Source organism: Branchiostoma lanceolatum, chromosome 8, assembly GCF_035083965.1.
Source record: "Branchiostoma lanceolatum isolate klBraLanc5 chromosome 8, klBraLanc5.hap2, whole genome shotgun sequence".
Classification (NCBI taxonomy): Eukaryota; Metazoa; Chordata; class Leptocardii; order Amphioxiformes; family Branchiostomatidae; genus Branchiostoma; species Branchiostoma lanceolatum.
In genome coordinates this window covers 9,328,604-9,350,429 of record NC_089729.1, presented here as the reverse complement: position 1 = coordinate 9,350,429, position 21,826 = coordinate 9,328,604, and the positions used below count along the sequence as shown (strand labels likewise).

Below are 21,826 nucleotides of genomic sequence, written 5' to 3'. Positions count from 1 at the left end.
AAGTAGCACACCTTTGCTGGTAAACGGAGTCATTTCTCTGTCATTAAGCGACATTGTGCGTGACCAAGGGCTAGTCAGCTGTGCTTGCCCCCCTTTGTGCACCCCCCTGACAAATGTGGTCCACTTTGTCTGTACCTATACATCACTGACAAGTTTGTCTCACTGGACAACAAGGAGATAATTAATGAGGCCGGGCTGGCGCTTCAAAGCCACCAGCACAAAGGTACACTTGACTGTTGAGCTGGGCATTGAACAGGGCAATCAACATGACCCCCGAGGTTTACCCATTCCCCGGCAGCCATGCAGGCAGCATCTTATTCACGTTTGTCAAGCCTGCCACAGGTAAATCATTGTTCTACCTCAACTACCTGTCTCGCCATCAAGATCACCTGAAGTATGGGCTCCAATTTCACACTCTTCCTTACCCTTTCAAGGAAGTCTTGAACAGTACAACATTCATGATATAAATCTACTCCTTTTTTCAAGGTCATGTCAGGATAAATCACATGCATGAAAGTGATAAACAACTGCAATATCTTGATTGTCTGCTGCATGGCAATTTTTGTGTGCAAACACACCGAACAGGGAGTTTACCTGAGGTATTACCTAGAAATCTTGAGTTATAGCTCAAGGAACCATTAGCACTTAACCCTGAGACTTCCTGCACCAGTATCCTCATCACTTGAAAGACTGTTAGTGAAAGGCAATGAGGAATTGCCCAGCTCAGTTACCTCTGTTACTCCTACCTGTGAGAGCTCTCAGCTTTTTAAACTTTAACCTTGTCCTAAAACCTTAGCCTACATCCTGGGACTGGTGAGAGGATTGAGGTCAAAAGACCACTTCCCATTTAAGGCCAGGAAGTAAAAACACAGTGGGTATTCCATACAAAAGTCTTAAATATCAATTTTGGTGGCCGTTATACAGCCCAGAAACATTACCATGCATACTACAAGGGTCAGGGCCATGTGAAAAGGAGAAAGATAGATTTAACAGTCAGCTTGCACTCCCTGGCAACCCCTGCCCACTCCTCTACAGCAGCGGAAGTCATCAGAAACTAGGAGCTTTAAAACAGATTGATTGACAGGAGGAACATACTTTTAACTTGTACTGGCTCATCTGCGACAGAGCCTGCTTTCATCCCCTCCCTAACAGCTGGTGCAGGATCCTTCCAACAGTTGCAAGATCAGAGCTCACACCAAACCTCATCCCAAGAGAGAGCAATTGCTTCTGTGCAATGGCCACCTGCCACACCCATTTGTGCAGGCCTGACCCTAACAAAGAAACACTCTGTGATACAATTATAATTTATAGACCTCCATATTTCAAAGTCCATTTCACAGAAAAACAAACAGCCTAGAGCTTTGCACTTCATTACAAAGATCTGTATCGTAAAGGTCAACAATTTACCCCCTTTAGAAGAACTGATATCAATTCAATTCTAGAGCAGTACAACATCTTGTGACTGTTGTGTCTCCCATTTTTCACAATGTTTAAAAATACATGTCCCCAAGGTCTTCTGTCAGTGCCAGTTAATAGAACATGCTACAGTTCAATCTTAAATCAGCCGCTTAAAGTCAGGACACATTTCATTTTGTCCTGTGAAACAAAAACTGCCACATACATCTTCCACTGACAAAAAATGTCAGCAAGCACATGTGAGGAGGTTAAGGTCACCGATCAGAGACAGGCATACATTCCAGGCTCAAGTTTAACCATTGCACTGAGGCATCCAGAGTTGAAGCAGTTGCTACATGTCAGGGGGAGCCTAGCAGTGGAGTAACCCTGGGCTGACAGACACGGGTTGGCCGCAGCAGTTCAGGGGGTCAGGCTTGGCATGTTTGGCATACTTCTGCTGCAGCCACTTGGACTCACACCTTCCCTATCACCTTAGGTTACACTGCAACAGCCAAGTCTGCATCTGCTACTGAACATTCTGCTACCAGCAACAATTTGTCCATAAAAACAACTCTATCTCAAGAATCTATGTGGGAGGAAGTGAATCAAGAGATTGTGCTAACACGCTGACCTTTTTCTGTTTGACTGGGGACGGATAACATTTTAATCTGCTCTGTGCTAATTGCAGTATTTAAAGGAGGGATTTAATTTAAAGCCAATCTCAGTAATTTGTACAGTACAATACCGGTAACAGGGGAAACACAATCTATTTGTCCCTGCCTGTACTGTACACCTGTCTGCTACTGTTTCCTGATACCACCCTGCCAGGCTGTCAACACAACTCAGGATAGCTAACAAGCCCACCATGTCCCTTACAAAATCTTGGGCCGCAGAACACACCTGCCCATTTTAAACAGATTACCCTTCTGCCCGAACACATTAGCAGAATTAGCCAACATGATTGGGGCACAGGTGCAGCCAGGGCGACAATGCAACAATACCTGAAGACGTCAGGTGATTCAGGGACATAAAAGGTGACTGTAATTCCCTTTAGACTGACTTTTGGTTACTATATTACTGTAAAAGGTACTGGTGATGCATTTCCACCATACAAAATACAAAAATAGGTGTATGACTAACGCAGGTACATGAATAACAGGATACCAAAACCACACAGGTATCACGGTGCCACGCCCAGACTGAGTATCTTCCTGCTGAACAACATGACATGTGTCATGCAACGTTGGGATCAACCTTTACACTCAGGCTTTTCCAATGGGAGTCTAATTCTCAAAAGGACCTTAATTTCTGCAATATTCTATCATGTATTTGAGTGATGTGGAGCTTGTGAGAAATCTACTTTGCTTATGTCATATAATATATGCAGCATTGTGATCTGAATAATCATACATAAGCCCATAATTACAGAATTTCCAACAGAGCTCTTTATCATGTATGGTTGCTACAACAATCGCACTGGGAACAAGAAGTGGTGGCCTGGTCTACAGCTCCAGACATAATACAGTTAATGATTAAGCTAAGGACACACAGAAGTGAAAGGATACATCTTAATGAGACCGGAGCGGGTGCCGATCGCCAGCAGTTTCATCTCTGGGTCAAAGGCCACGGCGCTGGGACGATGTGGAAACCCATGTTCCACGGTCTGCAAAAAAAAAAGCAGGTCACAATATTCAGTTGTTGAAGTCATACTTAGTATGGGTCTAGATCACTGTCAAAATTTATATTTGCTACAGCCTACAGAATAAGTTAGCTGGGAGAAAGTACAACTGTCACTTCCCATGTTTACCCATGTGTACTGTTCCAGTAGAACGCATTACACGTTTAGATGCACCGAACTGCTACAAAAAGATGATTATCACTCAAGGTCTTCAAATTACACAAACTGTACAACTTCTATTTCCTTTCTGGCACCCATAAGTCTGCTTGACGTGTGCCATTACACATATACCGCAATGTAATACACCGCTCACAAAAAGTCAAAGTCATAAAACACCGTCTAGACCACGCTGGGGCCAAAGTTCCGTTGGGGGCGTGGTTGGTCCAAACGGTTTGCAAGTTCACGGAACAAGGACGCCTTCTAGCCACCATACGGGATGTTTTGTATTTACTATTTGGTGCTACTGACTAGTACTGTGGTATTTAGTGTTGTATTGAATCCCATTTGACATAATCAATTCTTAAAACTGTCTGTTGGGACTGAGAATTCCTGACAACCATTAATTACAAAACCGATTCATGGCATAATTACTCCAACAATGCTTCTGACTTGCACCTCCACAGGTCCCCGCGACCACACCTAGCAAATTATCTTCACAAAATCTTTCTACGACTCGTCTGAATTGTTTGATGACGTAGTCTCTGTACACAGGACCAGACGAGTCTCTAAACATTACACTGTAACAAGTGGGCCAGCTCAAAGTGTACATACTTGATGCCTGGGATTTCCTGAAATACTTTAGGATATGAGCAACATTCCAGTTTACCGGAAGAGGAATTCTACCTCGACTCACGGCTATTCCAGCTGGGGTGTTCACGACAAAAAAGATTAGAAGGTTTTCTCCGGGTATGTTGTGCTAACCTACAATTAGATAGCCTGGGGTCTCCTAACTTATAATTCCAACTGTGTGTGCAGGGGCTGTCGTAACTTACAATGCTGTAGTGTAAGTAATTTACTGGGGTGCCATGTTGACTACTAACATTCTTGCTGAGGCCATTGTGGTTCAACTCGCAAGAACAGAAAGGCGAATGACACACAAAGGAACTTGGTCTGACCGGCACCAAAACATCCCCGGTCGGTTGAAATGTGTGTCACGTAGACCGGGGGTGCCGACATGATTGTGTGTAGCGGGGAACACGGGTTCGGATCCGCCATGGAGGTATCAATCGATCCAAGTGGCATTTGACGAGTAGTAATGAATTGGTCTGGTCGCACGCGGGTTTGTAGTGCTCCCACACGCTAGCAGCTGTTTGGTGCAGGGGTCGGTCGCGCCGTGCCCGAGCTACACAACACAGCATCATGCAACACGGAAGCCACACTACTGGCACACACGCACACAAAGGCACCATTGTGCCATGTAACGTGGCCAAAATGTAAGATCACACATAACGGATAAGGAAATTTGGGAACCATGTTTCCCGAGTCGTCAGCAGACTACAAGCTTGGCTTTGCTTATCTGCGCTGAGAATAGGAAAAGTTTCCGGGTACACCCGGGTGAGCAGCAGTGGTCTGCGCGGCTGGGCGGGGTAGCCGGGTTCGACTCCGGGGGGACACGTTCCTTGATCCTGAAACAAGATCTCGCAGCGGTGTGAAGCCCGGTCGGCCGCCCAAGTCGGGGGCCCGGCTCCGCGTCCTTACCAGCACAGCAAAACAACAGTCTTACCTTCTTGAAGGTGAAGAGTTCCTGCTTGAGCTTCTCCCTCTCGGCGTCAGTGGCCCCGCGCTTGAATCGAGTCTTGGCGAACTTGAGCATGTTTGGTTGTTTTGTGCGTGCCCTCCCACACGATCAAATCCACAAGAACTCGAGCTTATCGCAAGTCAAGTCGTCTGGCCCGAACAACAGCCACACAGCCGCGAAACTGGGAGTCACGATGCAGAGAGGATTCAAACTGCCTCAAGTTTAGCAGCTGGGAAAGCCAAACAGCTGCTGGTGGAGAGCCAAGCCCAAAACTTGTGGCCTGGAATTCGAAATCGCGCCAAAGTAAAAACCGGACGTACAACGGCCACGCACGGCCGATTACAACCCACGCTAGGTAAACATCCGCACGAACTACTTTATCTCATGCATCTGGTTTACCTCAAGACAACACTCAGCAACCGACAATGTTAACAAACATATCTTCACTATTTATCTTTCCTTATTGTCGAAATGTTTGGGATGTAATCCTTATATTTTGCGATTGTAACGTGCTTATAGATTTCGCGGAGGGCTATTTACGCCGCATTACCGCCCTCTGCCCCGACGCCTGGAAAGTATGACGTCACCTTGTTTAGCAGTAAGCGAGCAGTCAGGCAAGTTTCTGAAGCTACAAATCACAGACAAATATTGATCTGCATATCAAATACGGTATGCAATTACTTGGACTTAAAGTGTAATCTGCTATTTCTGTGTTCTGTTCGTTCTATTGCCTAATTTACGGGCAACAATACTGAGAAAATTGCGCCCACTGAAAGTCGTTCATTGAACATGTTGAATGGGAATTTTATCCAATGAGCGCGCGCTTTTTTGAAGAACTTTGTAACACTATACCGAGTGGAGTACTTATTGATGTTTTGCGCCCTTTTCTTTTCTTCTTTTATTAAGAACACAAAAAAAGTCCACGGGGCCCGCTCTGGTTGCAGCCTAGCTCAAACACCACTTGTCCCGTCCAGCCAATAGCGGCATTACAAACAGGTGTGCGGGACGCCGTGAGGTAATGGTAGTGACGTAATCCCGGAGAAATGTTTGCGTGTGATTGGAGTCTACCTGTCTCACGTTGCGTCGCCTGTTTCGGTGAGCTCATACCGCTACCTGTCCTTTTAAATGTGCTTCCATTCTTCTCCAGTGAGTCATAAACAACGGTGATTAGAGGGGCCACAGCCGGAGGACATATAACAGATAACGGATGTGGTGCACTGTGGCCCTTAACATCTACACGACCATAACATATTCAGGGACAAAGGTTCAACAACAACGTGGCACGTGTCTTTATTTTCAGCCAACTGGAACAGTCGACAAATAGTGCCACGTTGTCTCCAACCTGGGCTGACAAAATTGAACGTGGCCGATCCGATTTCGTCTTTTCTTTCCTCCACACAGAACCACCTCTTTCAGGGGAAAACAAGGTGTCAAAGCGTGCTCTGTTGTTGCCGCCGATCTCTGTTCACCATTTCTAAAAAGCGCCTTTTTCGCGACACATGATATTCTAAGCTCAAGGATTTTTCTCTAACACGTCCTTCACGGCGGAGTGGAGGTGAGAGTTGCCGATATTAATGTCACCTGCCTGGCGTTGGCCCCAACCAGGGATCCGGCATATCCATTTTCAATCAATGTCGGATATGTGCTAGGAAGTCATGAAAAAACTTCAGATGAAAGGCTAGATTTATCTAGCCTCCGTTGCAGACTCTGAAGCGGCTTTTTGGGGGGGCTAAATAATACACTTTTTGCAGCCACCCCGTAACTATCAGCCATCCTGTAACCATCAGCCGCCTAGGCGGCTGATGGTTACAGGATGGCTGATAGTTACGGGGTGGCTGCAAAAAGTGTATTATTTAGCCCCCCAAAAAGCCGCTTCAGAGTCTGCAACGGAGGCTAAGATTTATCGGCGTTTCTTGTAAGATCGTGAAGACGTGGTGGAGCACATCAGAGCATGTATAGTGTGTATACCACGAAAAATCCAAGGCTCCACAGCCTTAACTATGTCATATCTGTATGTATTTACACCGCTAATGATATCGATGTATGCATGCACGCGCAAGCTTCCAGCAGACGTGAACTGACTTGCAGGGGCCTCGTTTACATCCGAGGTCAGGTTGTAGCCTTCTTGACGTGCTGTCGACAAATCAATTCGCTCCGGAACGGCTGATGGATAATCGCCATCCATAAAAGGGACCACACTCCCTCAACCAACTGTCGAACAGCCATGTCACATCATGTCATTAGCGGACACGCTTAGCAAGTTCTTGAGAAAGTATGAAATTTATGATCCGTCATCTGAACCGTGTCTAACTGCGGATTTAGATGCCAAAGTTAACAGCGACTGATGATAGGCATCCCGGCCCTTGTCACCGAAACATTAGAGCCGCTACCAACTATGTACATCATTGTACCCCTATCAGAACACTGGAAGTACAGGTGCCACCCACTGTGGGTGCCACCTGTCCATTGTTGCTAGCGAGCTTTGCAGTGCTCCTAGCGACCCAAATCGGGACTGCAGCCTGAAGAAGTTTTGTTCACGAGTTTTCTCCAAATAACATTTAATTCCATGCCTCCACACTTTAACTCACTGCATTAGCTTTGTTTTGCCCCCTCTCAACCTAAGATATGATGCATCAAAAATTCTAATGTTCATACTCTGTGTCAACAGTTTGTGTAAATGCGACATTCATCAAGATTACCAAAGGAAAAGGCCCTGCAAAAATGTTGACTTTTGTCTCTTACCAAGCATCTTGTACAGGAAGTATATGCTTTTCTAGCGATCGTCCCTCGGCAACATAACTTCCTCGGCAGCGAAACTCCCTTGCCGACATTACAGAACCTTGGCCCGTGTAAGAACTTGCGTCACCCCCCTCCCCCAAATATATACGCCGCCGTTCTAGGAAGCCTGCGAAGGAGGCTATACAGGAAGTTGCTCCATTCTTTTCTAATCAACTAAGTTTCCAAGGATAAGTTAATTCAACACAGTATATGTTAATAGGTCAACCCGGCAAGGAACAATAACTGCTGATATCTTCAATAGTAGAGTAGGGCACTGTATATAAGGAGTAATTCATAGCTTATTCATATAATGTTGACAGCTCAACTTACGTAATCAAGAGGCGCTTTTCCAACATCTGTAGGAATATTTCATTCTTTTTTTAATCAAAACCAGCAATGAACCAAGGAAAGTCACTGTGACACACGTAGTGTAGTTTTGAGGGCATGTCATTTGCATGATTCACACCAGATCATTTTCACATTCAAGTGGCAAATGAAAAAGTACATGTACATAAAAGATCCAAAAATCATCAATCAAATACCACATTTGGTAACCAAAGCTCATTCTTTTTTTAAAGAAATCAAATCCATAATACTTGTTATACCATCTTTCTCAATCATTGCTTCTTACCTCTGTACAATATTTGATTGGATTTTTTCCCCAACATGTAATTACATGATACAGTTCATACAAATGTGTTCTGAATATGAACCAGAAGATAGAACATGTGAAAGCCACAAATCTGACTTTGTTCACCCTATTCTACACTTAAGATTTTCATGTATGGATTATGTTACACATTCCCTGCTTTTGGTGTCTTTCTGAGAGTCAGATAGCCATTTCAACTCAGGATATCTTTTTGACAACAAACATACATTTTTGAACTAAGAGTTTTATAGTAAATCAGATTATTCTCCAAGCAGAGATATCAGTCGAAACCTCTGCTTGGAGAATAAATCAGATAGCTTTGTTGAATCATAAGGCACAATTATGCCATGAAGGCTTTGGTTTGAACAAACTACAAAGATATGAGCAAAGATATGTTATAAACATGATGGATCCTGGAGATACAATCACTACTGATAAAACTTTCATGAATACAAACACAATTGTATCTATCAAATATATGTACAATTTTTGTATCATAAATTCATTTGACCAGCAAATATGGGTATGACACCATGGTTACCCCTCTCCTTTCAGTGGTACAGTCCAAACGGCAAGAAAGTGTATGCTATCTATCTAAACCTCCTTTCTTAGATGTGGGAGAAACAATATGTACTTACTTAGTATGATATGTTTTATTCTACATCATGGGCAAGGTACACAATATCATGAACTATGCGCCTAAAACCACTTGTAGTCAACTAGAGTAGAGTTGTGATATCTCATGTTCAGCTGATCCAACCTTGTTCAGGGAATAGCCACATTTCAGGCACCAATTGAAGTTCCTGCCTGTAAGTTAAATGACTTGAAACAAAAATGGCAAATCACTGGTGAACCAACATACCTACTGATAGCTATCATAATCTTTCACCTTCACTGCCTCCCACAGACATAGCCACTACTAGGACATGTATTTCCTTTCCATCTTCCACAGCTGTCACTTGAGCAATTCTGTTTCACAGTTACTGTTCAGCAGGGCTTTGTTAGTGTCATAAACAACAGCATTAATCCTGTACTGGGTATTGTGTTCGTTTAAACCAATTTCATTAGCACCATCCTGATTTCACAGTACATATTAAAAGTTTATTGCTTTCTCCTATGTCTATCTATTATAACAAATTTATAGTAATGAGGTTTTGCAGTTGAGCATGAACCACTGATTAATTCTGAATATAAAAGGTACTTTGCCGTGTTGTATCTGTATCTTTACAGCCAGTATAACATCCAATTGGTGTAACACACCAGCTTCGCAAGCATGTGGTGTGGAAGCAGCTGGTTGTAAATGTAACTAATAAACCAAGCTGAAAGGAGAGGGTAGGATACAAACTATGGTGACGCTACCAACAGCCTAAACATGATGATTGGTTCTACCGGAAGGATGACGGCGCTGTTTCGGACATGGGGGATGTGGCAGGGGACGTGCTTGGTGACTTCGCGGACGGTGGGATCAGAGTCTTGATCTTTGGTGCTATGTTCTCCCACATTTGTGCCAGCTGTTAAGGAAAAACAGACTTTCAGAAACAAAGCAACATTTTCCCACAAACAAAATAGAATCTAATGTACTAAGTTTCTAAATATTCATAGATTTTAACATGGAAGAAAAGTTGAGGAATCAAACTGTGTCAGTGAATTACAATACAGTAGAATCCGCTTAACTGCACCACCCATTTGTCAGCGTTTTTGGTGCAATTATCCGGCTGGTGCAATTATGCGAAATGCCCAGCTGGACCGCACCACCATGGGCGAGGGGGTGTATTGTTAGTCAGAAACACTAGCACAAAGAAAACAGACGAAATTATTCAGTTATTAATTTTATTTATTGACCCTTTGATGAAAATAAAGAAATGACTACGAACCTGTTTTGATTTTGCATTTTTTGAATTTTTCCATTCGATCTACCGCATTACAACAAACGTAATGTTCCAGGGGAGGCATTCTGAAACATCGTCATGCCACACAAGGGATAACAGTTTCTGTGTTACATTACGTAGAGTGCAGTTGTCGATTTACGTAAATCATGTACCGCCATGAAACATGGAATTTAAACTAAAACTTGGTTACTGATTACGGGTGACCCCGCCCGGGACCTCCCATACGATTCCTATCAACGTAGCTGCCAATGGAGACCGCCTTGTTTTGTTACTCAAAACAGTTTTAAACATATTGGCGGTATTGCGCCTTTACACCGGCAGGTATCGGCTCATTTGTACCGCGTTTGCCGATTTTAGCGCACCTTTTCCGTTAACTTGTAGAGGATTTTTGAAAGAAATTGGTGCAGTTATCCGGCATTGGTGACCATGCGTGGTGCAGATATGCGGAGTCACTAACAATGCAGTGAATGGGAACCGGTTTTGGATATTGCGATTTGGTGCAATTAAATGGAAGGTGCGTTTATCCGAGGTGCAATTAAGTGGCTTCGTCTGTACTATATAAAATGTACACACAAAAATCATGCTGGGACCAAGGAGGTTTTAATCAAGAGGCTTGATTTTGGTTTCCACATGACTGAGCTGTTCCTCCTAAAACTTTTTGGAGAGATATATTAATAGTCTGTCCATGTGCAGGAGAAACACTCATCATATCACCTTTAACCCCCCCCCAAAAAAAAGAAGAGAAAGGTTACTGACCTCCTGGTGCCCTCTGACCTGTGTACTGAGCAGCCCCTCCATGACCTTGACCAGGAGCTCCATGTTAGCGTGGATCAGCTGGGTCTCCATGTGCACACAGTGCAGGGAGAAGTAGTTTCTGTTCTCCATGTTGTTGATCTCACTCTCTTGCTGCAAACCAAAACATTACAAAAACATTCTTCAGCAGCCTTCTTAGCAGGCTTATGGGTTTGGCTTTTTTTGGCTTATTATATGCTGTTTTGGGATTGTCAGCTCTGATTGTAGAGGTCTGTTGTTAGATGGCTCCATGCAAAGAAACCTTGTGCAATGCAGAGTTGACAAACAATAAGAAAACAGCATATGATAGGCCAAGGACATTATATAGGACACTATATAAAGTTTTTTGATAAGCCCAGAAAAGTCTAACCTACAAGCCCGCTAAGGAGACTTAATTGTCAGTCTGATCCCCCAGTACCTTTACACTTTCAATTAGCAGCCAAAGTGCAGGGTCTTAACATGCTTTTACTGTCACTCCAACAAGACACTCTTAGCTGAACAGTCTGCCATGAGTACCTATGAGTATGACATTAGGATGAAATGCCTATCATGTAATGCTAAAACCACTTTGAAAATTGTTCACCATCATCCTCTTTGGATTCAAGTCAGAAAATAATGTGTATAACCTCCAAATGTGTATGAAGATGTTATAGTACATGAATGAATAAGGTATATGTGATGTCAACATGGTGATCCTAACATTGCACGATACTTAAACTGCCTAAAATCTATGAGTGAAGGCATGATCATGTTCCTCACCTCTATAATCCTGGACTCCAACTGTTCCACTAGAGCAGTCTACAAGAAATATCAAAACATTACAGTTAAGCAATAGAGGAAAAAGGTTTCCAAAACAAGACAGACAAGCTCAAAGATTGAAACGAAATACATATCATCTATCACGAAAGTCAGAACTGGCAAAATAAAAGATTTCAATGACTTGATAGATAAGAATTGCAGTTAACATTATAAGCTTAATCAAGATAACAAAAGTAAGCAAATTCTGGACTCCAGGGCATATGTTTATCATCATATATGGTAATAATACAATTCCAGTAGTAATACAATACAGAACTGGCCAATGAACACTAAGGACACAAAACAGATACGACTACTAAAGTAATGTATGATCTGATTGGTGCAGACCTGTTCCTTGCCCTGTATCGTTGCTGTCATTTTCCTTTTCTTCATCTGACCCATCTTCTGAAGGGCACGTTGATGGTCTGACAACACTCCTTTCTCATGGCGATCACACAAGTCCTGGGGCAACAAAATTATAAGTCACAACTCTTCAACTGTTCAAGTCTTTCTGTATTATTCCTGTAATCTCCAAGCAGATCTATTGGTGGCAAAGCAGTTCAAAAGGGCAAACTTGTATCAAAAGCCACTGGAGCTTTGGCTACTAGTTGGCCCTTTTGATACTGCCTTGCCACTGATAGATCTGCTTGGAGATTATTATTTCAGTAATTCATGCTAACAAATGTATGTAAATGTATAAAGATACCACAGGTGTGTTAATTTCTTGAGTTCATTAGCTCTACAAGTAGGATACAAAATAAGACTTCTGGCATGATGTATATGCTGAGCATGATGCCCTGAAAGATTGACACCATCGGCTGTACCTTGTATGAAGTCAACAAGTCCAAGAAGTACTGGAGTTGTTCCACTAGGCAGTCATCTTCCATGTGTCCCTGTAGCAAGGTAAGACATTTCATTAACTTTCGAATATCTACATCTTAAAGGAACATGATTAAAGTTTATTCTTTTGATCCAATACGAGGAAACTGCAAATTAGATTTATCACATGTCAAAGTGACATCTGGATCAGCCATTTTGAAGAAGGCCATAAAGTAGAGTGGAGTCTTTGGCCCTGCAGAAGTTATGGGTTCCAGGTTTGGCCGCTCTTCAATTTACTGTTATCCCTGGTCTGTGTGGGCTCTTCAGACCCCTGAAATTGTACATCACGTGATATATTCCCATTTGCTTAAATCTTGCTTTAGATGTATTCAAGTTTAGTGCGCCATCACTTCTTCAGGCAGGGTGTTCAAACAGGTGACCATCTGGTCATTACAGAAAAGCCCTCTCCTATTGCCTTTTCAGGCTTTTCTGTCACCTCATATTGGAATGGCTAAAACTTCAGTAGCAGAACATCTTGAAATACAACATTGTACAAAGATGCTGACCTGTTTCTGAGACTTGTCTGCTAAGACCCCAAACTCTACTGACAGGCCCTTGAAGCCGTTCTGTAGGTGAGACCAGGTGTCTATCGTACCACACGCCCAGGAGGAGAGAGCTGGTGGGTCGTTGGCCAGAACACTCAGTTCCTTCCCAAATATCAACATGTCTGCTGCCAATCCTACACAGGGGGGTAAGTGGACATTTAGATTTTGATGGAATGACAGGCCCCAAACTCTGAAAAGGTTATACCTTTGTTGTTGTAATACAACAGACAGACATAAACAGAAACATTAAACATTCGTGAGTAAAAGCATTATCTTCACTTTCTTTTTCTTATTCAAATTACCACTCTTACAATAAAATATGACATAGATATACAAACAAAATCTAACGGAACATCATCCAGAAAATACATATATTCACTATCCACTGTTGCAAATTACCATTATGCCAATATAGCACCACCACAATAAACAAGGTATGAGCAGTTGAAGACCTGACCTGTAGACCTGGCCACCATGCGATCTGACACCCCCTTGATGTGGGCGATACTGTTGAAAAGAATGCGGATGAAGTCACGACTGTTGCTGAACTGTACTTGTGTGTCCATCGGTACAAGATCCTGTATAAAAGTCAAGGAAAACGTTATTACAGTTTTAAAAATCAGCTATCTTTAAAAGTAGAATCATGATTATCATGTTGATTTCTACATCCAGAACATGCTGATATGAAACAGGGTACTCGGCCCACCTTGGCTTGGACGGCAAGTGGACTGGTAACAAACTCATCTGGAATGCCTCGGAACTGAACTTTGATAACGTGTTGCATGTCCTGTCAACAACAAACAAAGAAACAAACACATATCAACAATAAACCAAAACACCCCCTGGCTTTTGACATTCAATGCACAAGTTAAAATCATTTTTATTGTACTCAGAACAAGCATACAATACCCAAGAAGAATGGTTAAAAAACTCCTAGGACAATCCCATTTCTGGATTAGGATACCTAGGGGGTGCAAGGTAACAGAAAAGACAGTCACAAAGTACAGCAGAAATATCAGACTATATGCAATTGAGTCAGAGATACTTACAGCCCCGCCGAATGTGAGGAAGAACTTCAGAAGGGACTCTTCAGAAAAGGATGGATGCCTCGCTACTAGGTTCAAGAAGCGTCTCAAGGATTTTCTTCTTCCCTCAATGAACTCTCTGTCCGCTATACATAAAGAGATGAAACTCAGCAACACAAGAAGAATTTCATGGAAATAACAAAACACCCCTATAATCCTTGAAGAAAGTTGATTCAGAGGCTACTGGTACTTGTGGTAAGGATCCTGTTATTAAGTTGAAGTTATTTTGAGGTACACTCTTTAAAAAAACAAATCTTGGCATGACTCAAAGATTCAATTGAAATGAACAAATGTGTCGTAAGTGTGAATAGTAAGAGCAATTGTACATTGTAGAGGGTACATGTACTAGAAATGGATTTTACAATGTTATTCTTGGAGTGCAGAAGGAAAGAGAGGGAGAAAGGTGCCTTACCTAAGAGCTAGCCCACAGTGAGATGTACAGGGAAAGGGGAAATAGAAGATAATGTGTAGAACTACATATGTGTTTTCCAATACAGGTTAGTTGCAAGGAAAAGGGTGTTTGACAGAAACAGCAGAGCGCAACAGATTAGCTTGGTTAAATCTACATGTACATGTTTCAAAACAAACTTTTAGAACAAGCAATGTATCAATAGTAGAGTCCATGAAAGTGTATGCAATGGCGAAAGAAGTGTTAGAAAGTGATATCATTGCAACAGCTTAAGTTATCAAGACTATGGCACAACCAACATTTGTGCATCCTAACAAGTTCTTTTCAATCTCCTTGTTATCTTAAACTTTATTGAAATTGAAACAGTACAATACACTGTGGAACAGCAGGTACCAATGGTGATATTGTGCCCCACACAATACAATATATACATGTACAACAAAAACACTAAAACACCGATGTTATTTCAAACACATGTCATTACCTTGCATTTCAATTTTTTCGCTATATAATATCTTGTGGAAAGGTATAAATGTCACTTTGTAGATATAACAACATTCAAGTTTCAACAATATCTTACCTCCGATCATTTTCTTGGGTGGTAGACGGGGAACCATACGGTAGGGAAACCGGATGAGCAAGAGTTCTTGGAATGCTACAAAGTCGTTATACCTTCTTAGTACTTTGCTCTTGTATCTCTGTACAAACACATAAAGAGAAATAAAATTTTAAGAAATACAAGGATCTAAAGAATATAATCTTCTGCAATGAATGAACAAAAACTACATAGTTCATCAGGGCTGTCTCCAACTTTAAATTCTTGTCTGTCCCTCTTATTGCTCGGGGGATCTTTTGCAGGTGTTGGAAGGCATTAACCATGATCAATGGTTTGGTATTGCAAAGGAAAGGCACAAAATTGATTCAATTCGAATTTGGAAGTTGTTAATTTTTGCTGTTAAATCTGTCATTTTAAGCTTAAGATTTTTTTGGACAGACAGGTTGAAATTTTCATCCAGGACGGACGGACAGGTGATGGACCGGAGACAGCCTTCTTGTTCATATACATGTACAAGAAATGTATTGATATGTTTAGGAAAGTAAAGATTCCTATGAGAAAATGCGGAACCCTCTCCAGTAACTTGTCCTTCTTTCTCTAACACTTCAAACTTCCCAGACAACCCAAGCACAGCCAGCACTGTAACATCACCCATAGAACCATAGAATACTAACCGATGACCATGTAAGTAGGACGACAATACTTAAAGTGAGATCAAACTCAATGGAGCACTGCGGTTATCGTGTAACAAGATGCTAACATGTTTAAACACACAAGAAACAGTACCCGAATAACCACCTGGGCAAAGTATTGTGACCACAGGTAATCAGGTCAAGCTTTGACAACAGACCAGGGGATTACCTCAATCAAGAACATAAAACAGCAACAAAACAGGTGTGCAACTTGCAAGGATTTGACCTTTTAGGCACTTGGTGTTATCCATTTGTGACCAATGAAAAAAAAGGATGCTAGCAAAGTTTGTGAGGAGGCCACTGAAAGAGATTGTGTAGAAACATTGGAGCAACATTTTTTGAGGTTGAATATCTGTGTAATTTCTTCAATCATTCTGCATCTTTTTCTGTCATATCCCTCTGATACAATCTCTTTCCCATTTTCAAACAACCTAAAATGTTTCTTGGCCTGTGCCCAGGTCGACTCAAAGGCTTGAATGGTGTCAACAATACACAGGATAAGTAGTGCATGCCTGTGGGTGTGATGTAATAGGATTTACAGGTCAAGGATTGACAACAAACAGTAACACAGAACTACAACACAACAGGTGTATCTCTGTGAGACCCACAGAGTTTTTACATGACAGGTACTGTTAATCTGGTATTAATAACAACAGGAAAAACTCTGTCAACAGACTTTGCAAGGGATATAACAGTAAGAACCCGAGGTGAGAAAACATTAATCCTTTTCTACATATCAACTTTCTGCAATGTCTTTCTACATTTAATTTTGCATAGTCAAAAGTTCTGAAATTACAGACTAAATTGATGAGCAGCACTTTTTCCCTATCAACCATTAGTCCCACTTTGCATTGATGTGTCTGCATAACTAACTGTAATGGGGACGTTTTTTCGTCAGACATTTTGGCCACACAAACTGAGAGAAATTCGTACCATACAAAATCAATGTCGTATAGATACAGCAGACATAAAATGATTCAAGGATTTAAGGATAAAAACACCTTGAGGCTGGGTCAGCTAATGACTTTGAAGATATTCACAAAGTGGTTGGAGAGTTTTCACAAGGACCTCACAAGTACCATGCCCCATGTAGCAGAGTCAATCAAGCAATGGCAGCCTTACACTTCAAACAATACACTGTAGCAAAGTGCTGGGTTATATACAAAAGGGCCCGGGGCCTCTTGCCTTCTTTGCTTGCTTCCAAAAATACAATGCAGATACGGTTTTTGAATGTTTAGTTCAATGGACGCAGGTGCATTTGCAAGAATGCAAGACAGAATTTTCGTAATTGAAAAACTTTTCTGTGATGCCAAATGTATGGGACAAACCTTGTTTCCTTTGAAACATTACTTATGCAACATTTTCTTCAAATTGAAAGTATTTACACAACAGGAAATTTGTGTTCCTGATGTATTTCATCCCTTTCCTTTCTAATGGAATCTCTGTGCGCAACTGATACAAAGTCAGGTCATTCCAGGAACCTGGATCGGAGTAGATAAACAACTGTCCGCATACTGAACCTGTAACAGGAAGTCAGTATTACCAGCACGGTGGTGTCAGAGATTGTCACAACAAAAAGCAAGATAAGAATTCTCTACAAAATCACACATATTCCCTTCGTCGTAATCTCCGAAGAGAACTAAGTTTCCTGTCGTCTCTTCACAAACTGAACAGAAACAGAGATAGGATAGACATGCGCACCGTCACGAATCTACATAATCACACATGCATATTGTCCTCTGTAATGTAATCGCAATAGCCAAACCTACCCTACTTGACACTTCATATTCCACATGTTTAAGAATGAGTCCCTTCTTCTCTGGTATCAGGTCCACTTCGATGGCGTCCAGTTCGATGAGTTCCATGAATCTGTAGCCCAGCACACACGGGTTCCGCTCCCTCCGAACTTTTATACTCAGGGTTTTCAGGTCTGTCAGGTCACCCAAGGCTGGCCGGGGCAGCTCTGAAATTTCAACAGTTTATAAAAGATTGTATCATCTTAAAAAATGATACAGAAACATACAAATTCTAGAAAAAGGTTGTATAGTCAGATCTAATACACAGATTGTCAGAAAAGTGTACAGTGTTGTCATTGGATTTTTTTTCAATAAAAAAACCCTTGACAAATGCCCATGAAAAATCACAAAAGCTGGCCAATGAATCTATCAGTTATAACTTATACATTTAGCAAAAAGAAATTGAGTCACATAACTGACGAAACAAGTCACAAAGCATACATACATCATAAAATCAGGTGTCACTGCAATTTGCAATCTGTGAGATTGGTAAAACTGTCTTGCTTTTTATCATTTACTAATACTATCGGTATTCTGTATATTAAGTTCCTACCTTGGTCTCCAAAATTCTCCAGTATCTTGTCTCCGTCCTCAATGTTCTTGCCCTGTTGAGCCATGGCTGTGAGTGCTAGGGCCTTGTACAGCCCATTCCTGGTCAGGTAGCCTGACTTGTTGTCTACTGCATCCCAGATCTAATACAGACAACATGGCAACAGTGATTTAAACATGTTTGATATCATGATATAAGTATCTAATGATCAGTTGAAGACCCTTTCCAGAGAGTAAACATAAACAACCTGGCTATTGAAGCCAAATATGTGTATCAAATGACCCATGCACATGATTTCAATTCAACAAAATGCTAGTTTGCAAACAAATGTTGCCTACACCTGGAACTACAATGTACCTAGCTTTTGGCTTGGAATATTTGATTTGATTTGTTTTTGATAACATTTGTATACATAACTTTAATTGACAAACACCCCATTAGAGTGATAATTTGATAATAAAGACACAGTAAAAGTGCTGTATTATTACATTATGATTCATTGTCACATTTAATTGATTACTCCCCAGAGGGCTACACTCTCCCTTACCATAATTACATCACATTGTAACAGAAGCCACAGCTTTCATCACACAATAAATAGCTAATGAGTTGATTGACAGGCATATCCATGGTAACAGGGCACCAGGGACACTCTGTTATGATGAAGTACCCTACATGGAACACCTCCATGATGTGTATGGCTGACTATGACAGCATTAGCAACACTTAAAAGGCCTCTACCAGGGCTTGAAATTCATTTTATAGCTAATTTCAGAATTTTAAATAATATATAATATAATATCAGGTGTATTTGCAGCCAGTGCCACAGGCAGGTACCCAATGTGTAGGGTAATGAGGCTGTTTAACGTGTTCGAGGCACCTCCTCGAGCACGGGACCCCCGTTTTACGTCCCTCCCGGAAGACGATTTCGTGGAAAGCTTCGTGAGGCTACAGCAATCCGGACGTCCTTGGTTGGTCCCCCATCCAAGCACTGTCCGGACCGCGCGTTGCTTAACTTCCGAGATCGAGGGATCGGGTGTATCCAACGCGCCACGCGGCCGTAGTTTAAACAAATAATACAACAAAGATTTTGTCATTTTTTCTGAAACTTAAAGAATATGCAGTGTATACATGTAATACTACTAGCACTTTTATGTATATAAGTTACACAAATATCTAGGTTCACCAGTGCACCCTGTTAGTGTTAAAAAAAGTGCACATGCACCTAGTTTTTGAGCTCTAAATAAGTCTGATATCTACAGAAACACCTGGGTCATGGTCTCTGATGCAGTTTTCCTTGTCACTATAGCAACAAATCTGTGCAGGTTTCCTGTATAAAAATCAATGAAACTATCTTTTGAAGTGTAAGAGCTCCAAATGCCTTGGTAAGACTTGAGGTGCATTCTAGCTTTTTTCCCATATCCTCAGCAAAACCTGCCCTTGATACAGGCTTAGGTGTCAAAATGGCAAAGTTTCAAAAACGGCAAGCAGGTAAACATGTCCTGGGGGACTTCTACCAATGACTTGACTTAATAATAGCAGCTGAGAAGGTCATTGCTCTACAGGTTGTGCCTCACTGCTATGAATAGCAGATTTTTCTTGTATATCAGAAGAACATGAAACACGGGATATCAAAGTGCAAGTACATGTTAACCCTTGTCCTGCGGGCAGCCTATATACAGAGCCTGTATGTGGGTCCTGTATATGTACTCCTTGGGGGTATTTTTTCAGCTGAACGCATCACACCGCAGCAAAATGAACCGAATGCAGAAGTAACAATGCCACCGCAGCGCAGAAAAAGTCAAGAGAAAATGACCTGATTAAGAAATCAAATTAATGTAATGAATTGCTTAAAAATCGTCAGCAGGACAAGGGTTAAGTGTGGTTAGAGTAGAAAAATTGCTAGTTGTGCACAACGATGGAATTAAACTTTTCTTCACTGTTGTAGTCCCTAACATGTCAAGGAGGTTAAAGAGAGGTGAAATTCAAACACTATGATGATTTCATGGGACCTTGATCACATTAGAGACTGTTGATGTGATTATAGGGGTGGGGCATATATATATAGAGAGTTCAATTAGACCTCCTAACTGAACTCTATGCCCCACCCCCATAATCACATCATCAGTCTCTAATGTGATCAAGGTCCCATGAAATCATCATAGTGTTTGAATTTCACTTCACCTTAAGCGTAAAGCCACAATTGTGGCTCCTAGGGTCAAGGCTCCTTGACATCACATAACTCTTGGCAGAAAATGTACTATTGGGGTTCCTAAACTCACTGCCCTAAAATATTTTCAGCGCAGCGAGTGTAGGAGTGAGTATAGGGGCCCCGGTTGTAGTTGGATGGCACCCAGGCTACAGACAGTATGTTCAAATGATGGAACTACTGCAGTGACACTGGGGGTCAATGAACTACTCTGGGATCACTCTGGGGATGAGAAGCTATTAGGAACCTGAGCTCAGATGACTCCACCGCAATGCTGCCTACCTATCAAGTATCATAAGCTCAGGAATCATGACAGACAGGTCAACAAAAATATGAAGAATATGCCGGAATGACATACACTGTACCAGTTATAAATAGCCTGCTGTGAAGGGTCATGGCCACCAACAGATGGCGACCTAAATGGGAGATATATTTCACTTCCAGGAGCTTCCGTTACAAAATGTAGGTCAGCCAGGCGACCACACTACTGTGGCCATAATCATTGGCAGATGGGAGACGTAGACACTGGAAAATATTCTATCTTCTTCACCCCGAGCTATTTCTCCACTGGTAAACGACCTCGACCAACCACCTTGGGTCTGTTTGCCAATTTTGCACCAAAAAGGGGGTGGGGCCAGGAAGTCTCAAATTTGTGTCACACTACAATAAAGCAACAATCAAACGTCCTATTTCCTGTCACGTCGAAATAAAGTTTTTTTTAATCCTTCCAGGATGTGCCTAGAGTAATAGGCAATTGGTACAGCTGGCTAGTCTCATGCTAAGACCAAAGTTCACTTGATAAAAGTCCAACTTTCTGAGCGCCCGACTGCACGCAACTTTGAGGACCTTCTCACGAAAGGGAATATTTAGGACAGCACTTGTCGCCAATGCAGCAATTCCTGTCTTCGCTTCTGTGGTTTCATACATCTCTGACTCATACCGTGCATGCAAACCACGATCTGAAGGAAGCGGGTATTAAACTTTTATGACAGAGGAAGAAGACTTACAGAACTCAAAGTCTGTTTGGGAAGACTGGACTTCATCAGGAGCTTGACGAACATTTCTCGGTCCACCCTGCTCTCTTGTCCCGAGGGGCAGACGATGTCATACACCTCCCGGTACAGCGCCGGCACGGAACCTAAAAAGGGTGAAATTGTCAGTAAAATACGGCAGATCCATGGCGTGAAAGTGGAGAAAAAGCGCGCGGTACCGCCCACAACACTGAGGTCTCACTCACCAAATGATAATTCTGCCGCCATCTTGGGTTTAGAATCATCACGTGATAGAGTACCACCAACAAACGCACATCGCTCTTTCGATTTACTTGAATTTCCGATAAACGTATAACATCTGCGTTCAAAAATATAATTTCAAGTAAGACCAATCTA

The 21,826-nt window shown here is 41.9% G+C and overlaps 2 protein-coding genes across 6 annotated transcripts in view; both read right to left on the bottom strand.

The window, feature by feature from the left end:
• LOC136440230 (lethal(2) giant larvae protein homolog 1-like) overlaps window positions 1–5,153 on the bottom strand; it is a 32,194-nt gene extending 27,041 nt beyond the window's left edge. For 2 of the 5 annotated variants that reach the window (XM_066436128.1, XM_066436130.1), the window contains exons 1-2: window positions 4,797–5,153; window positions 2,961–3,058 (exon numbers count right to left, since the gene is read on the bottom strand). In XM_066436128.1, the coding sequence (XP_066292225.1) occupies window positions 2,961–3,058; window positions 4,797–4,886 (188 nt within the window). In that variant the 5' untranslated portion in view covers window positions 4,887–5,153. The remainder of the gene's footprint in view (window positions 1–2,960; window positions 3,059–4,796) is intronic. The other 3 variants (XM_066436125.1, XM_066436126.1, XM_066436127.1) reach the window with 2 other exon arrangements.
• Window positions 5,154–7,946: 2,793 nt separating this feature from the next.
• Window positions 7,947–21,791, bottom strand: LOC136440235 (sorting nexin-8-like). Its single transcript, XM_066436141.1, has 14 exons — window positions 21,676–21,791; window positions 21,446–21,576; window positions 18,233–18,371; window positions 17,653–17,846; window positions 15,216–15,333; window positions 14,191–14,312; window positions 13,848–13,928; window positions 13,599–13,719; window positions 13,103–13,275; window positions 12,542–12,610; window positions 12,066–12,179; window positions 11,679–11,717; window positions 10,884–11,033; window positions 7,947–9,749 (listed from the first exon to the last, which is right to left on the bottom strand). Exons 1-14 carry the CDS (start codon window positions 21,695–21,697, stop codon window positions 9,624–9,626), a joined length of 1,599 nt encoding a protein of 532 aa, XP_066292238.1. The 5' UTR covers window positions 21,698–21,791; the 3' UTR covers window positions 7,947–9,623.
• Window positions 21,792–21,826: the final 35 nt, after the last annotated feature.